The 16,436-nt window shown below is 42.0% G+C and overlaps 1 protein-coding gene across 1 annotated transcript in view; it reads left to right on the top strand.

The window, feature by feature from the left end:
- The window catches only part of DMD (dystrophin), a gene marked incomplete at its 5' end in the record, with an annotated part of 78,415 nt that overhangs the window by 29,636 nt on the left and 32,343 nt on the right, over nt 1-16,436 (top strand). Inside the window, 6 exons of the mRNA XM_010293480.1 lie at nt 1,245-1,411; nt 3,536-3,647; nt 8,623-8,759; nt 9,535-9,573; nt 14,212-14,277; nt 15,611-15,676. Of these exons, the coding sequence (XP_010291782.1) occupies nt 1,245-1,411; nt 3,536-3,647; nt 8,623-8,759; nt 9,535-9,573; nt 14,212-14,277; nt 15,611-15,676 (587 nt within the window). The remainder of the gene's footprint in view (nt 1-1,244; nt 1,412-3,535; nt 3,648-8,622; nt 8,760-9,534; nt 9,574-14,211; nt 14,278-15,610; nt 15,677-16,436) is intronic.

The following is a 16,436-nucleotide window of genomic DNA, read 5'->3' as shown; positions in this document are numbered from 1 at the left end:
GGTATTCCGCTTCATTGCTTGGGACCCGCTCTCCTCCCTCCCATCCTCCCCGCCAGAGCCCTGCGCTGTTTCCACCTGATCCATCACCGCTCCTTCAGCCCTGAAACCGGCTCCCAGGTTCTTAGATAACCGGTTTAGTGCTGGCTCCGCACCACCCTGCGTGCCGAGAGGCATGCCCCGTGAACATTGACTCCGTCACTTCACTGTTTTCCTTAAAATCCCTTTTGATGCTCCTTGCCTTTATTCTGGGCTGCTCTCTGCAGTGGCTAGTCTGCCAGTGCCGTGTGACCTCTGCCTGTGTCGATAGATCGCCGTTGTCCCCTGTTGCCTCATGTTTCTCGTCTCTTTGCTGTTTCTTTTTCCGTGGTGCTGCCAGGTAGGGATGATAAATCATTTTTTGGCGTGTGCACGGCGCTTGCCGCAGCAGGATTCAACTCTGTGCCTGAGCTGCCTCAGAGTTACCATGGGAGAGATACCTGCAGTGATCATAGTGGTTCGGTGTGACGGGAAGGCAGCAGGGGAACGGGGCTGCCGGGAAGCGTTCACAGGCTTTTCTGCTGTTGGCAAAGAGACGAAAGTGGGAGGTAGTGGAGTATGAGGCTAAATCAATCGTATTCTGTGGGACAAAGGTGTATTGTATTTGCAGGCAATGACAGGAAATTTAGACGTGATATGGTGGGAAGAGGGATTTTGAGGCGTTTAAGGAGGCAGAGAGTTTACATGTTCAACTTGAGAAGGGGTTTGAATGGTTTCCTTATGCATGCATTTTGAAGAAAGGTCAGTACGATAATGAAGAATGTGAAAGAGAAAGGAATTTTGATCAAAAGACATGCAGTTTTTAGGGCTTGGATAACACAAAAATAGGTGTTTTTAAAATAGGTGGGAAGCGGTGCTGTGCAGGCTCAGATAAGGGAGACGGGAAACACAAGATCAGGCATGAAAGGTGATGATTTTCTCTGTGGCAGAGTACATGGTAGTGCTGTCTATTGTAATAGCGAATAAGAGAAAGAGAGATTTGAAATGTTAATAATAGTGTTCAGTTCCTGGCTTGAAGGCAGGATCCCAGAGTTTTTTTGGTTTTTTTGTTTTTTTTTTTAAGAATGGCTGGACTGGGGGAAAAGCTGGAGTATATTCAGGGAAAAGATATAGAGTAAGCAGGAAGCAAATAGCTTGAACTGTTAATTAGCTGGTAGTAGACAGATGACTTGCGCTCAGTCCCTGTCTTTCTTCCCCTTCTGTTACAGGCCAACAACAAACCGGAGATCGAAGCAGCCCTCTTCCTGGACTGGATGAGGCTGGAACCACAGTCCATGGTGTGGCTGCCCGTCTTGCACAGGGTGGCCGCTGCGGAGACCGCCAAGCACCAGGCGAAGTGTAACATCTGCAAGGAGTGCCCGATTATTGGATTCAGGTACAAACTCTCTCCCTTTCCACACGTACTACTGCTTGGTGGATCAAGAGCTCTGCTTGTTTCCAGGCAAATCACATGCTTGATTTTATGCATGTTGTTCAGGGGAAAAATAATTGTGAGGGGGCACAAGGGAGAGTGACACCTAGGCTGGGTACAGGGGTGTAAGCGTTGAAGAAAACAAAAATCATCTTTCAGTTAAGATATGGCCCTTCCTCTGTGTCCCAGTCCTTCTGTGCCTCAATCAAAGTACTGGTGGATTGCACAACTAATACGATTTGCTTTACATTCAGTCTGTCCTACACATGCAATTACATTGTCTGAATTGCATCCTGATGAATAGCTTTCTGTCGTGGTATAAAGCAAGGAAGTGCCTTGAAAATGCGCAGACGTGTAAAGCTACATGTGCCTTTCTCAGAGAAAGAATGTAGTTGGTGGAACATTAACCTGGAGTGAGGGAAATGTTGCTGCTCTATTTAAACATCTGGATCGACACCATGGTTACTATGGCGATGAATAAGTCACTGTGTTGTAAAATGGCTGTGTGTTGGTATGCCTGTTGAGAATCCACTTAGCAGCTAAGTAAGTACTCACTTTCAATTATGCCTAGACTTGTTTTATCACTTTGCTTTGCAATAGCTGCTTTGTATGGTTTCTGTCCTTTTTATGCATGGTCTTCTTTTACCACTGGCATTTCTCCTTCTATGGTATCGTGTTGTTTACAAAGAGCTTTCTGTAATTTTCTTTCTAAAACCCAGATAGACAACAGCAGCAAGCAGTACCACATAGAAAAGCCATCATTTTGCTCTAACCTGTGAGAGTATGAAGCTACTTTTATGCCTATAGTGGGGCAGTGCTTTCTCTTACGCGATTTCACAGGCAGTGGGAAATGGGGAGGAATAAAGAAGGTATTGCTTTGTTTTGAATCTGAGTTTTTCTTCAGTGAGGCTGTTCCTCTAATCATCTAAGTTATTCTCCTTCTGCTTTTATTCCCCTTGAATATCTTAACTGAGAAATGATAAATATTACTGAGGGAGAGCTAGGGATGGGATGTGAGTAGTTCAGCACATCCACAAAGTCTAATTTTCCCATTCCCAGATAGGGCTTATGAAACTACTGAATTACTTACATGGTTTTGTATAAACAGCCAAAGATGAGTAGGTGGAATTGAAAAATGCAGCACTTGGAAAATCAAAGGATAGCAAGTGAATGGATAGTCTGTAGTGAGCATCAAGAACTTGGGAAGCGGACACTGGAGCTCTCTATTTGTGTCTAATTTTACTTCTCTGATCTCATCTGGCTCTTAAATTTATATAACAAATCTATTATCATGATAGTTGAATCTGTCTGTCACAGATTTTTTTCCCTGGCTGTGCAAGTCATTGAGACCCTGTGTACACACTTGACAAAAAGATACTGTGTTGGAAGCCTTGTAGAAAGCTAATACTGTGTGCCTCAGTACGTGTAAAACAATGTTCTTCTGAGGTCATTGTGACTGAACTGCTTCACGTATTTGGAACAAGACAACCCTTATGCCTGCGGCTCTTTCAAGCACTTCAGCGTAGCAGATACAACAGTTAGCTGCCTCATAGAGCTGATGAGATTAAATAATGGCCCAAAAGTGCATTCAGAGTTTTGCAGGGATGGAATGCCATACAGGAAAATTGTTTTGATAGAGGTGCAAGGAAGGACACAAAACAAATTCCTGCCTTGTATGCAGCACTTAGCAGTTTACTGCGGTGACTTGTTGAGGAGGGCATTACTTATTCAAATATTACTTCCTCAAGACACTCTGTGTTAGGAATCATGATGAAGAGCAGAAGAACTGAAATTAACGTTTCAGAAACAAAAAATGTGGTGGTGTCTTTCGTGAATTAAGGGAGAGTGATTGTGTAGGAATCTTCACTGTTGCCCAGTGTTAACAATTTTTTTGAAGATTCAGATCCTTGATAATCACCTGGGGCAGCACTACCTGTCCCTCAGTGGCAGAGGAGCACTGCCTGGCATTGCACACCAATGTGACAACTCAGGGAAGAGAACTTACTAACGCAGAAAACTTGACAAGCTGATGTGAAGCATTCACATACAAAGCTCTTGAAGCCGTGCGTTTTTTTCTTTCTCTTTTAGGTACAGAAGTTTAAAGCACTTTAACTATGACATCTGCCAAAGTTGCTTCTTCTCTGGCCGTGTTGCAAAAGGTCATAAAATGCACTATCCCATGGTGGAATACTGCACACCAGTAAGTAGCTGTTTTGCTGACCCTTACTGCCCCTTCTTATGTAGAAAGGAAAAACTTCATTTCCTGTGTGCAAGGTAATGGAGCATTTGGGTGGCTTTTCTTTCCCCCCTGTACTTAAATCACCTTTTATATATTATACATGCCAGCAATTTCTGATGCTTAGTAAAGGATACTCCAAAGGTTTGAAGTAAATTGAAGTTCATTGTTTGTACAATGCTGTGTCGTAATGTATTATTGCATGCTAATGACTTGTTCCATGTTCAGTGCCGTAGTTCACTTTACGGATCCTGCAAGAAGCCTGCAATTTGTATGAATACTCATTCGTATCTTAGGTCACAATATTTTCTCCATAGCAGTGTGAGATTTTTCTTCCTTTTCCTTACCAAGTTGCTATTTCACTTGCTTTCCTCACAACACTATGATTGCATTTTCAAGTTCTTTACTATTTAGTAGTACCCTTGTATTGTATGATCACTTGATGATATAAAATACCAGGGGAGCTCTCAAGAGTAGCAAGTTAGATTTTATTTCTGAAGACTGGAAGCTTGGGCTGTTCAATGCTGCGCAATACAGATGTGCTACATTGATGGTGTGGTGAGGGTCTTCACCCTTTTTTCACAGCTCTCAAAAGGATTGCTTTTGCGTAAGCTTTTCTTTCATACCAGACAGCTGGCAAGGGAAATTCCATATTGCTGTTTCAACATGCTCCTTCTTCTTTTTGCCACACACAATCAGGGCAGCAGGGTGTAAATTAGAGGAGCTCTCAGGCTGTCCTTCCATGATGCAGCATGACTGAGCGTTCAGCCGCCTTTGCTGTTGTTTGTGGTGTTCTTGAAGCAGTGCACTCTCTGGTTATCATTGCCTAGTGTGATGGGACGGTCCCTGGTCTTGTACTTTCATTTGCTTGTCACATATAAATGGTGAAAATAGAAAAGTTATACGTGAGCTATCCTCATAAAATTATGTGAATGGTCTTTACATCTTCATCCAAACAAAAAGGCATGGCCAAAATAAAAGTAAAGACTCTCAGCTTTTCTTAGAAACTTAGGAAAGAGAGAGGAAAAAATATTCCCCTGAAATATTACAGTAAAGCAAAACCAGTATTTTTGTTAGGTTTAATTTATGGATATTTAGTTACATTATCTATCAACTTTTACTGTAGCATTAAATGGCAGTATTTGATCTGAATCTCTGCAAGGGCGACTACCGGGCGTTTGCTAGCTTTTCGTCAGTATACCCTGGCTGCTGCTTTTCAGCGTCGTCCCCCGGGGCTTGAGGTTACGGGAAGGGGCGATGTGCCTGAGCTGCTGCACAAGTCAGAGGGAAGTGCTGGCGCTGCCTGGGCAGGTCTGAACAGCCTTCTCCATCGCAGGCATTCCGGGAGCAGGCTCGCAGGGTCCGAGTCATAGGCAGAGCGAGGGAGTGACCGCGTTAGAGCATTCCTTCTAGCTGCAGCTGAATACCTCCTTGCTGAATTGGCTGTGGCTTTGTTTTGCAGTTTGCCACTCTTATTCTTGCTAGTAAGCAACACGGGAAATTTGTGGATGGCGGGCAGAGTGCAGAAACCAACATCTTGCTCCTGTTTTCTTAACCTGTTCGTAGGATGTGTTTTGAGGAGAGAGGAACGAAAAAGGATTGTGAGACACCCCCACAGCCTGCAGCAACTCACTGCAACATGGGGTCCAGCAGGTTTCTGTTCTCCCTAAAAATGCAGATTACTAACAGGCAAACACAGTGGTGTACAGAAAACTTGCAACCGCATCCAGATTGCTGGATCAGAATAAAGAACCAGTCACAGCCAGGACATTTTGTTGTGAATCCTGAACTCCAGCAGCCCATGCTAATGTGCTGTGCCTGGCTGCACCAGCAGCCAGCTGAATTAGAGAAGGATTAACTGGGGAGGAAAAAAGTTAATGTGACGCACAGCAAGCCCTGATCTTTTTTGTGTTGCTGCTATTGAAAAAATAAACCCAAATACTGTGTGACTGAACAAGACATCCACTGAAGCTATCATGTCTAGTGTGTAATTGTTTTCTAAATGAATGAAAAGGGGTTTGCAGGTAGCAGAGCATTTTTTTCCTCTTCCTCCATACAAGTCTCTCACCTTAAAATGCAGTTTGGCAGACAGAAGACATGTGATGTCTTCTTTGATATATCTTTGCAATAGCTAAATGTACACAATGAAGTGTTTTGATATTTTTATTCCCTCTCCGTCTTACTTCCAGGAAATTTTGGAGCACTGTGGTCTTTAATTCTGCTTAGGGGAGATTTGAGAACTCATGCTAAATACCTGAGGGATGTGATAACTTTTCCTCTCCTGCAAAAGGTTGAGGCAGAATAAGGGCAAGGCTGTTCCCTAATTTTCATTTAGACAGAAAAATCACAACAATTACTCCTGAAAGCAACACAGCTCCATTTCTTGTTTCAAAGAGAGGTGACTTTAAAGATGTTTCAAATAAAGCATAGAAGACAACTTCTAGACTGGGATTTAAATGTAGGATCATTTTTCTGTTTGGGTTTAACCAACAGTGACACACCAGCATAAGAAACACCTTGTTAGAAGGAAGCATGTCAAACTGAGATACCTTTTTACAGCTAGTGTTTACAGTCGGGGCTGAGGTCTGGGGTTGGGATTTGGCTTTCTCAAACCAAACTGTGAAAAGTCAGATGGTGGTAAAGTTCTCCTTATGTCATGAAATAATTTTGGTTTCAGAATAGTTTTGGAACATGCTCAGCCCAGCTGCCTACGTACTGCTTTGACTTAAGGGAACTGGGTTGCTGAAACTCCACTGTTTTTTCCTCATAAACCAGTTCTGCTGGGAATTTTATTTTGGATTATTTTCCTCTGAGAATCATGTGGAATAAAACATCTATGGAACAGATCAGAAAGTTTGGCTGAAAATAGCCTCAGTCTATCATCTTGTCATACCTTGTCACATAATAATCACATTTTCTTTGCCTTTCTTGTGCTCCTTGAACATTTTTTTAAAATGGAAATTGGATCATGTGAGAGGTAGCTGATGCTTCTAGTTGTCCCTGGAAGATGTATTTTCTTCTTGGGATTCTTGTGCTACCAGCTAGATCAGGATGCTTCTGTGCAAACGCACTGGTTTACTGTTTCATCGTCTTGCAGAAGGTTCAGGGGAGAAAGGTGGGGCTAACAGTCCCAGGAAGGTCAAAGCAAAGAATGTTTTATTGTTAATCATGCCTAAAAACAAATTACAGTCAAGTGCAATGGGAAGTGTTCACAGGATTGAAAATAGGCAAAGCAGGAATAAATGGTTAAAAATTACACAGGTGAACAAACTGAACAGAAAGATGTGCTCCATTTATACTGAGACTAAATATTAAAGATTTTCCTCTGTTCCCAGCTGATGTGCTCTCTGTCCTCTCCTGATGCCGACCTCATTAGGAGCTCTCCTGGTAGGCACTGCAGGTGGCATTTGGCTGAGGGAATTCCCTCCTGCCCGGGCACGCGAGGCCACCTCAGTAAATCCCCTTTCTGGAGTCCTCTGGGTGGTCTGGGCATACTTAATCCCTCCTTTCCCGAAAATATCTTTACTTCTAATGTATTGAGGAAGTGATACTTAATCTTATTGAACATTATCTCAGTTTCTTGAAAATACAGATGCTGCTGTACTGGCTTGTAGGTTCTGCTCTGTCACTTCTCTGCCAGTCATTGCCCATGCCGAATTTTCCTGTGAGACAGACTGACCAGAAAGAGAGCCAAATTCTTTCCAGCTTTACATGAAGCTTGTAGGTGTCATCAGGGATAATATTTGTCCTTTCTGTTAATGCATTTCAGTCTTTCTGCAGATTATGTTTCAGGGCATGCTTAATTTGTCTACCCAGGAGATTGTTAAAAATATGTACATCTGTGTTTCGGCAGCTCTTTGAAAGATGGCTTGACTGATAGGTCCCAGCACCTCCTTCCTCTCTAAATAGAAGGCATAGAACTCATTAAAAAATGTCAGAAAGATTAGCTTTCCCTCGTTTCTCTCCTTCAAATTAAATGCACTGGCAAAGCAATATCATTATGTGGGTGAGGAAGAACTTAATTTACTGTAGAAGAGCAGTATTTCAGGGTCGAGTGTCTCGGCAGGTGCAGAGAAGAGAGTGCAGCCTGACTAAAGTAACCCAAGTCTTCCATTAAAATTCTTCAGAAAATCGCCTGACTCTTAATCAGGCTCACAAGAAGTCTTGCATCTTCCCAGCAGAGATTGTTTGAACTCTTCCTGGCTCATTCTTGTCTTTAGGAAACTAATTCCACTTTGTGCTCCTCTGCTGGTCTCTACTGCAGCGAGGAAGCTGACTCGCAGGCGAGGGAGTAGAAAACTTTGTGCAAATTGTACTCTCCTCAGGGTATTGATCTTAAATGCCTGCTAGCTTCGGATTAAACAGGCACAGGAAGAAATAACTGATCTAAGAGCTTTCAGCAGTTCTCACCTGCTTTTTGTTTCTCTTTGATCAAAATATTAATGGCAGAGGAGGCTGAGAAGGGAAACTGGAGAGAAAACATACCGAGAGTACGGGTCTGACTTTTGTGGACCAACAAGACATAGATGACGAGCGTGTGGTAAGAGTCAGGTTAGCTGGACACACGGACTGGCTGTGTGTCCTCCGTTACAGCCATTTTAGTGCTGAGCAAAAAGCAGGCGGAGTCACATGAGGGAATGATGAATTTTTCTCTAATTATTGCTTGTCCTCTTGAGATCACCTGAGAAGAGGCATGAGCCTGTCAGGGTTTTTTGGAGCTTCCTCTTTTCCTCTTTCCTCCTCAAAAGCTGTGTCATTGCGTAGTACGTTGTAAGGTGACGGTGATAAATAAATAAAATTTGTGGTTCTGGAGGTCAAGCCGTTGGCAGCTCTGCTTGGTGTGGCCGCAGCTCCTCCAAGTGACCCAGCAAAGGAAGAGGCAACCGAAAACCATAATAACCTCATGAAAGGTGATTTCATTGTGATTTGTGGCTTTCAGACAACTTCAGGAGAAGACGTCCGTGACTTTGCCAAGGTACTAAAAAACAAATTTCGAACAAAAAGATATTTTGCAAAGCACCCACGAATGGGCTACCTGCCTGTGCAAACTGTCTTGGAGGGAGACAACATGGAAACGTGAGTAGCTCTGAAAAGTGTCTAAGTAGCAATTCATTTGGTACGCTCTTTGAGCTCCCCAGCTGGTGCCAACTCCCTTCACTTCCTAAATGCATAAAGCCTCTTTCTTTCTTTCTTTTCTGTTAACCTCGGCTGGCAGGAAAACACAAGCTGGGATTCCGATTGCCATTGCCTTTATCTGTTTTCACCTGTCCTTGTACAGGAACTTCAGCTTCAGTTAGTAAAAGAAAAATACTTACTGTCTTACTGACAGCCTTATAAACTTCTAAGGTTCATAAGGCAATTTGGAGACTAATGATCTCTTCATTAAATTTTTATTTTCTTCCAAATGGGTATCTTTCTATGTTTTTATTTTTTTTAATTAGGCTACTGTATTTGCAAGCTTTCCAGCTGATTTCTTCTTTTCTCGCCCTATAAATTTAGTCTTATTAAAAGACTTTGAAGTCTTTTTGGAAAAAAATAATGATGCACATGGAGAAATCAGTGAGTAACCCAGTTCCCTTTGGGTTTTTTTTACAAGTTTAATCAGTTGTTTAATGGCAATTGCACGCAGCTTGTTCTCACTCTCTCTTTTTCTTTGTCTCTCTATTTTTAATTTTCGATTTCAATTTTTTTCTCACTTTTTGGTTGGTTGCTCTTCACAGTCATTCATGTTGGTCTGTTGGATTTCTGTTTTTCAGTTGTCGTGATTTTTTTTTTTTTAACCTTTCTGTAATTATTTTGCTGCTGAGTTTCTTCTGCCTCTCTCTTCACCTCCTCATTTTTTGTCTTGCAGTCCTGTTACTCTGATCAACTTCTGGCCAGTAGATTCTGCGTGAGTACTTTTGCTGAAGTGTGCTGCTGCTGCTACTGCTGCTGCGTTCCCTCACCTTTTTAGTTTGTTTCTTTGTTTAGTTTTACATAAGTTCATTTCCTTCTTTCTTTATGATTATTTTCTTTGGTACACTCTCTGAAGAAAGGTTTTGATCCCAGATGAATGTTTTGATCCCAAATGAGTAGAATGGCATAAACCCAGGAATTCCCAGCAGTCATGGATTGTGCACTGTATACTCTTTCTGGAGTATGTATTTTCATCGAATTAACAGGGATTTTGGCGCAATCCTACTAATGCTTATGAGACTTTGTCATTTAAAAGCCTGTGTTCCTGAATAAGTGTCGATCCCTCTGAATGTATACTAACTGCTTTTGAAAGCTATTGAACTTGATGGATTTAATTCCGTTTCAGGAATGACGTCGTTCTGTAGATAAAGCTATAAATTGGTTTTACACACAACCGTGCACACCTGCACACTCAGGTGCCCCAATTAATCCAAAGCTCACGGGATAGTTTTATTACAGTTTTTTAGATACAGTAAAATTTGTGAAGGCAGATTGAAATGGGGAAATGTTTACTGTCTTTTTTCAGAGGTCAAAAAAGCAGGATTTTTCAGCTATGAACTGGAATTTCATTCTTGCACCATTCCTGCACTTGCATTGTCTTACTATTGTAGTAATACCCTCAGCATAAACTAAAGCTATATATACTTATCATTGTGGCATTTGCTACTACAAGTGTTACATGGATGGTTTTAGAACAATGTTAAATAAGGATTATTTTTAATTCACATATTGATAACTATTAAGAAACTAATAAATACTATTTTGTATATTTCTATATGCTGAAATGTATATGGCTTGCACCTTCACTGAAATTTTGGTAGAATAAACAATAGTAAAATGTCTACATTTGAATATTGATTTATATTCTTCATTTGAAGCACAAAAAATTGGGAAGCCAAATGAAATGCTCTTCCTCTAGGAAATTTACTTTAAGCAACCAAGAAACACATGTAGTCCTGCGAACCTCATGTGGTTGAGGATTCACCTGCAGAAAATGCCAAAAGGCTGGAGCCCAACTGCAACAGAGGGGCTTTGAACTTTAGGATGCATTTTCTTCTTAAATACATCCAGGGATGATTGCAGCATACTCTATACTCAACTGTGGATCTAGATTTCTTACCCTTTACAACAACTGAAAAGTTAGAAGTAACATTTAAAGAAAGCTTGGATAATACAAAGAAAGCTTGGATAATATCAATTGCTATTGCATTGTCTGATGTAACATGAAATGAAGCTGCAATAATATGCTTATTTCTAGTTCACTTACAGCAATAACATTATGGTATGCCTACACTGATAGCTTCACTCCAAAGGTTTGGTGTCATCTATTACAGGGAATTTGATTCGCATGTAATACTTACTTAAGAAAACTTGAGAAATATTGAGAAGCAGGATTCGCATGGAGAGGTTGCACCTTTTATCAGACCCGCTCAGGTATCTTCCTGAGTACGATCCTTTTGTCTGGTCTGACAAGAAAGCAGAAAATTAAGAAATTAATAGTGGCTGGAAAGAATTGTTCTTTGTTTTGTTCTGCTAACTTCGTTCCTTTCCTTAGTGCTAGACTACCAGAGCTAGAACACAAGTTACTGAGCTAGCCAGGTTTGAAGCTGTTTCTCAGTTATGGGGCTGATTCCAACTTTGGAAGTCAAACCTCTTATTCTGGTTATCATAAAACTTTTCCATGTTTTCTAAGATCTTGCCTTTTTCTGGTGCTTTCATGCCGGTTTTCTGGTAATTTTCAAAGTACTCCAGAAGGGCATCACCTAGCAGCATTCAGCAATGCTTAGTGCTATCCTGACATCAACATGTGGTATAGTATCTGGAGCTGTTTATAAATACATACATATTTTTTTGTTAGTAGTTAGTGATTCTGCATATTATCCAGTATTTTGCACAGATGTTCTGCTTGCAAGTCATTAAAGGAGCAACTCATAATTTTTGTGAGAATTTATGTCTTGCTACTTGAACTGTGGGCTGTCAGTGGCACAAATACAATTTACTTGATTCTACACTTTCAAGAAGCATCAACATCACAGCATCAACTGAAATGCTGAACAGCAAGAAAAGTGCCCTCATCCTGCCAGCCAGGTCTGCAGGGGAGCAGGGAATTGGAGGAGGTGGTATTTGCCACTCGATTGCCACTTGGCTGGAATTCCCCAGGCTGTTCCTGCAGACCCCAGCTTCAGCAATGCATCTGTGGAGCCCTTGTAAAAGGAATGGTTATCTTGGCTAAATATTGGCTATGTCTCAGCCTTCTTGCTGACTGTTCAAACTGATTAGGTGGACCGAGTACGTGTGCTCAGGAAAGAAGGACAGTGAGCTCTAGGACAGATGGTCATCTAAGAGTGTGACTACACAACAGCCGCAATGCAGCGCAGTCATTCTCAAGCTGGCTCAGATACTGGCGAGAGTGTACCTCTGAGCAGCTGAATTCAGCATGAAGACTGCAGTGCTTCTCGATAGGTTTGCTTTCATAAGCAAACTTTTTAAAAGCTGTTTGAGGTAGATCTCCATTGTAGTGTGTTCTGAAGTGGAGACAAACCTGGAAATGTAGTCTCATCCCCCTCCTGCAGTTGACGGAATCAGCTTCCACAAGTTAGACAACACTGTTGTCGTATGTGTAATATGTATATATTACACATCTTGTTCACTTCTGAAGGTGAAGCTTAGTTTCAAGGCAGCAAGTATGCGATCATGCAGTCAGGCCCATCTTTTGCCTTGCACTACTGCCAAAAGGGACATCACTCCATTGCCCAGTTGGTCCCAGCCAGGGGCTGTCCTTTCCTTTGGACTGGTATAAATACATGTGCAATGCCAGGGTAAGAGGGACTAGGAGAATCATCCAGCTCAAAACTAAAGCTACTTTTAACACAGATTTCCTAGTCTGTGCACAGTAGTAGCAGCAACATTTGTGTGTGCATTGAAACCAAGACCTCTTCTTTCAGTGATAATACCAGCTTAGACCAGCTTAGCATCTACTGTATGTCAAACAAATAAAAGATGGGGATAGCATCAATTTACAGAAGACCATTGTTATCTTGCTCCGTAATCCACTGCACTAGATAAATTGCATCCTTTTCCCCTCCCTTCCCTTCAGCGTAGAATAAAATATCAAGTTGCAGAGAAGCAATTGCCCATCTGCATGAATCTCTGCTGTAGTGAGGAACTCTGTGAGCTGAGTATTTATCCTCTGGTGGGCTGTGGTAATGTTTGAACATGTGATGGGTAAAAGTACAGTTAGAGGCCAAAGCTCATTTCAGACAAAATGATATTTGAGATACTTTGCCTGTGATGTCCTAAAGAGAAAACCTTTGCTGTTATGTGAGAAGAGGCATTAATGATCGTGAATTTTGTGTATCCTGCATACAGATCTATGAATTAGGAAGGATCCTAATTTTCTAGATCCCTTTGCAGGCTGATTAGAAAACTGGAAGATGACCAATCTAGTAGATTTACTGCAGGATTATCAAACTCCTAACATGGGAGCATTGTGAACTACAAGATTATTACAGTTTTAGCTTATAACCAGTAAATACAAAATTTACCTGCTCTTGCAATGCAGTGCAATCCCTGTGGGGCAGACCCAGCCTGAGCCACAGTATTACAGCAATTTAAAATGAGGGGAAAGTCCTTCCTCAGTCAGGAGTTCCAGAAGGACAGTCGGCAGAGAGCAAATAAAGAGAAGCTGACAGTAGAGGAATACTAGAATACGAGATTGCCATACAATTTGGGAAGCTGCATCATTTTTTGTTATTCCAGCACCTCCTGATACATGTTGGTTGGCAAAATCCCACACGGTAGCAAAGGGTGCTCTCTGAACTGCATGGGCAACATAATTCTATGGTGATGTTTTCCAGAGTTGAGGCTGTAAGAAACAATACTCTAATTCATGAGAAAAGTCCCATGAAGTGTTTTCATTGACAAAAAAGTGAAAAGGACATCGTACCATCTGATTTGTTGGGCAGAAAACACAGAATATTTGACAGTGTCCTCCTGTGTAACACGCTGATCTACGGGTCAGATTGCAACCCTGGAAAGACGCTAGGCAAAATCATCAATTTCTGCAGTGTGTTATTTAAAAGCTCATTTCAGACATTTTATGTTTCTTGAATTTATTTCTAGTTGCTGGTGGAGTAGTCCTTAAAGTGGGACGTGCTGGAAGCAGGCACTGGAGCAGGCGGGAGGCAGAGGAGAGGTTCCTAGCAGGGCTTTCGCAGCCATCGTAGGGCCGCACATGAAACAGAATAACCGATGAAGGAGGCAGGTGTGAAGGGAAAACCGGGGCAAAAGCTCTTCCATAAATCCTTTGGAAAAGGGTTCTTTGGAGATTGGTGTGAAGAAGAGTCATTGCAACAGGCAGATTGCAAAATGGTCAAAATCCCTATCGTGGCATCGCAAAACATTGCACCAATGGCTTGAGGAGGCACACGTGGCACCTGGAGTTATAACTTGCTGTTTATCAAACATAGCATAAGCATAAGGCATGGAGATATGAGGGTATAGGCATAGCTAAGTGTCTTTTTACTTTTAAAGGGGTATTGTTTGTGATTAATCAGTGTTTTCTGCCTTATAGGCCTGCCTCGTCCCCTCAGCTTTCACATGATGATACTCATTCACGCATTGAACATTATGCTAGCAGGTATGAGACCAGCTGGATGTTAGGCAGATCTTTCTCTAAACAATAATTAAAAAAAAAAAAATCCCAAAGGCTAGCTGCTACCTGAGTGCTTCTTAAAGAAACATAGGGTTTGGGGTTTTGCTTTCCAGGCTCTGGGATGCAGTGTTGCCTGTGGTTGCCACTAACCAGCCTGTCAACTAACTTGCATGCTAGACCACCTGCGTGGTCAGAAGTGGCCTTTAGGTCCTGTGGGGTCTTCGTTAAGCTGTGCACTCAGGTTACTGACTTCTTAATAGGCCCTCTGGCAATAGGACAAGGGGTAATGGTTTTAAACTAAAAGAGGGCAGATTGAGACTAGATATAAGGAAGAAATTTTTCATGATGAGGGTGGTGGAACACTGGCCCAGGTTGCCCAGAGAGGTGGTAGATGCCTCATCCCTGGCAACATTCAAGGTCAGGTTGGACGGGGCTCTGAGCGACCTGATCTAGTTGAAGATGACTCTGCTTACTGCAGGGGGGTTGGACTAAGTGATCTTTAAAGGTCCCTTCCAACCCAAACCATGCTGTGATTCTATGATTCTATGTAGGGTTTTGGTTTTAATATGGACCTGGTGTAATCGTACAAATCAGAAGAGCAGAAACCTCCAAACCTTATGTGAATCTCAAGTGCTGTTTTAATGTTAAGTTACTCACGTTGTGGAATACCACAAAGAGGATTTTTCCTTGGTTTGGAGGATTAAAAGAGTGGTATATCACTGCTTTAGTTCACTTGTCTGCTTTCATACTGCTCTTAAGAATCAGAAAGTGGGTTAATTGCAGAAATATGAAAATGTTTTTCCGCCAGGCAAGCAAATTTGCAAGGGTTGAGGTAGTGAAAAATAGTTATTCCAACCTCCTCTCTCCCTTCCCCAGAATCACTTGATCAGGAGAGGTATTTCAGAATTATGCAGGACATTTAGGAGGGGCTGAGTGCTGAAAACCAATGAGAACTGACTGATCGTTACAGTTCTGATGATGACATTGCCAGGTACAAAGCAACTTGTGTAATCCCCTGGCATCTTAAGGCCTTTCTTTGATTGTGGAATTAATTAATCATGAGGAGTGGAATATAACCTCAGAGAAAGGGTTGAAAACTTAGAAGTGATTTTAGCCAGGTCATTGCAACAAACAAATAAATAATGCTTTACAATAGCTTATTGCAAAACTTTTTGGTAATCAACAGTGAGTGTAAATTAACTTGAATTTCAAATTCATCAAAAACATCACGCTTTTTAATTGTTTCAGGAATGTTAGAGCAAATAAAGTTTCTGGAAAACATAATTGATTTTAATGAGTCTTCTTTATTTTTCCACAGGCTAGCAGAAATGGAGAACACCAATGGTTCTTATCTAAATGACAGTATTTCACCTAATGAGAGCATGTAAGTGGGCTATTTTAATATTTTTGACATGTGTTTCCCTGTGAAGGTTAATAACTTGTAATGAAATTCTGTAGTGCTGCACTTGCATGGACATGTACCACATCTGGTTGAATTTAATTATCATAGAATCATAGAATCTTTGGGTTGGAAGGGACCTTTAAAGGTCATCTGGTCCAACCCCCCTGCAGTGAGCAGGGACATCTTCAACTAGGTCAGGTTGCTCAGAGCCCCGTCCAACCTGACCTGGAATATTTCCAGGGATGGGGCATCTACCACCTCTCTGGGCAGCTTGTTCTAGTGTCTCACTACCTTCATCGTGAAAAATTTCTTCCTCATATCTAGTCTAAATCTACCCTCTTTTATAGTTTAAAACCATTACCCCTTGTCCTATTGCAACATGCCCTGCTAAACAGTCTGTCCCCAGCTCTCTTACAGGCCCCCTTTAAGTATTGGAAGGCTGCAAGAAAGTCTCCCCAGAGCCTCCTCTTCTCCAGGCTCAACAACGCCAACTCTCTCAGCCTGTCCTCATAGGAGAGGTGTTCCATCCCTCTGATCATTTTGGTGGCCCTCCTCTGGACCCACTCCAACAGGTCCATGTCTTTCCTGTGCTGGGAACCCCAGAGCTGGATGCGGAACAGAGCGGAGTAGAAGGGGAGACTTGACCTGCTGGCCATGCTGCTTTGGATGCAGCCCAGGATACAGTTGGCCTTCTGGGCTGCAAGCACACATTGCCGGCTCATGTCCAGTTTTTCATCCACTG

The sequence above is a fragment of the Phaethon lepturus genome, unplaced genomic scaffold (assembly GCF_000687285.1).
Source record: "Phaethon lepturus isolate BGI_N335 unplaced genomic scaffold, ASM68728v1 scaffold11398, whole genome shotgun sequence".
Taxonomy (NCBI): domain Eukaryota; kingdom Metazoa; phylum Chordata; class Aves; order Phaethontiformes; family Phaethontidae; genus Phaethon; species Phaethon lepturus.
The sequence above is the reverse complement of the archived record's forward strand: the minus strand, read 5'-3'. Positions and strand labels throughout refer to the sequence as shown.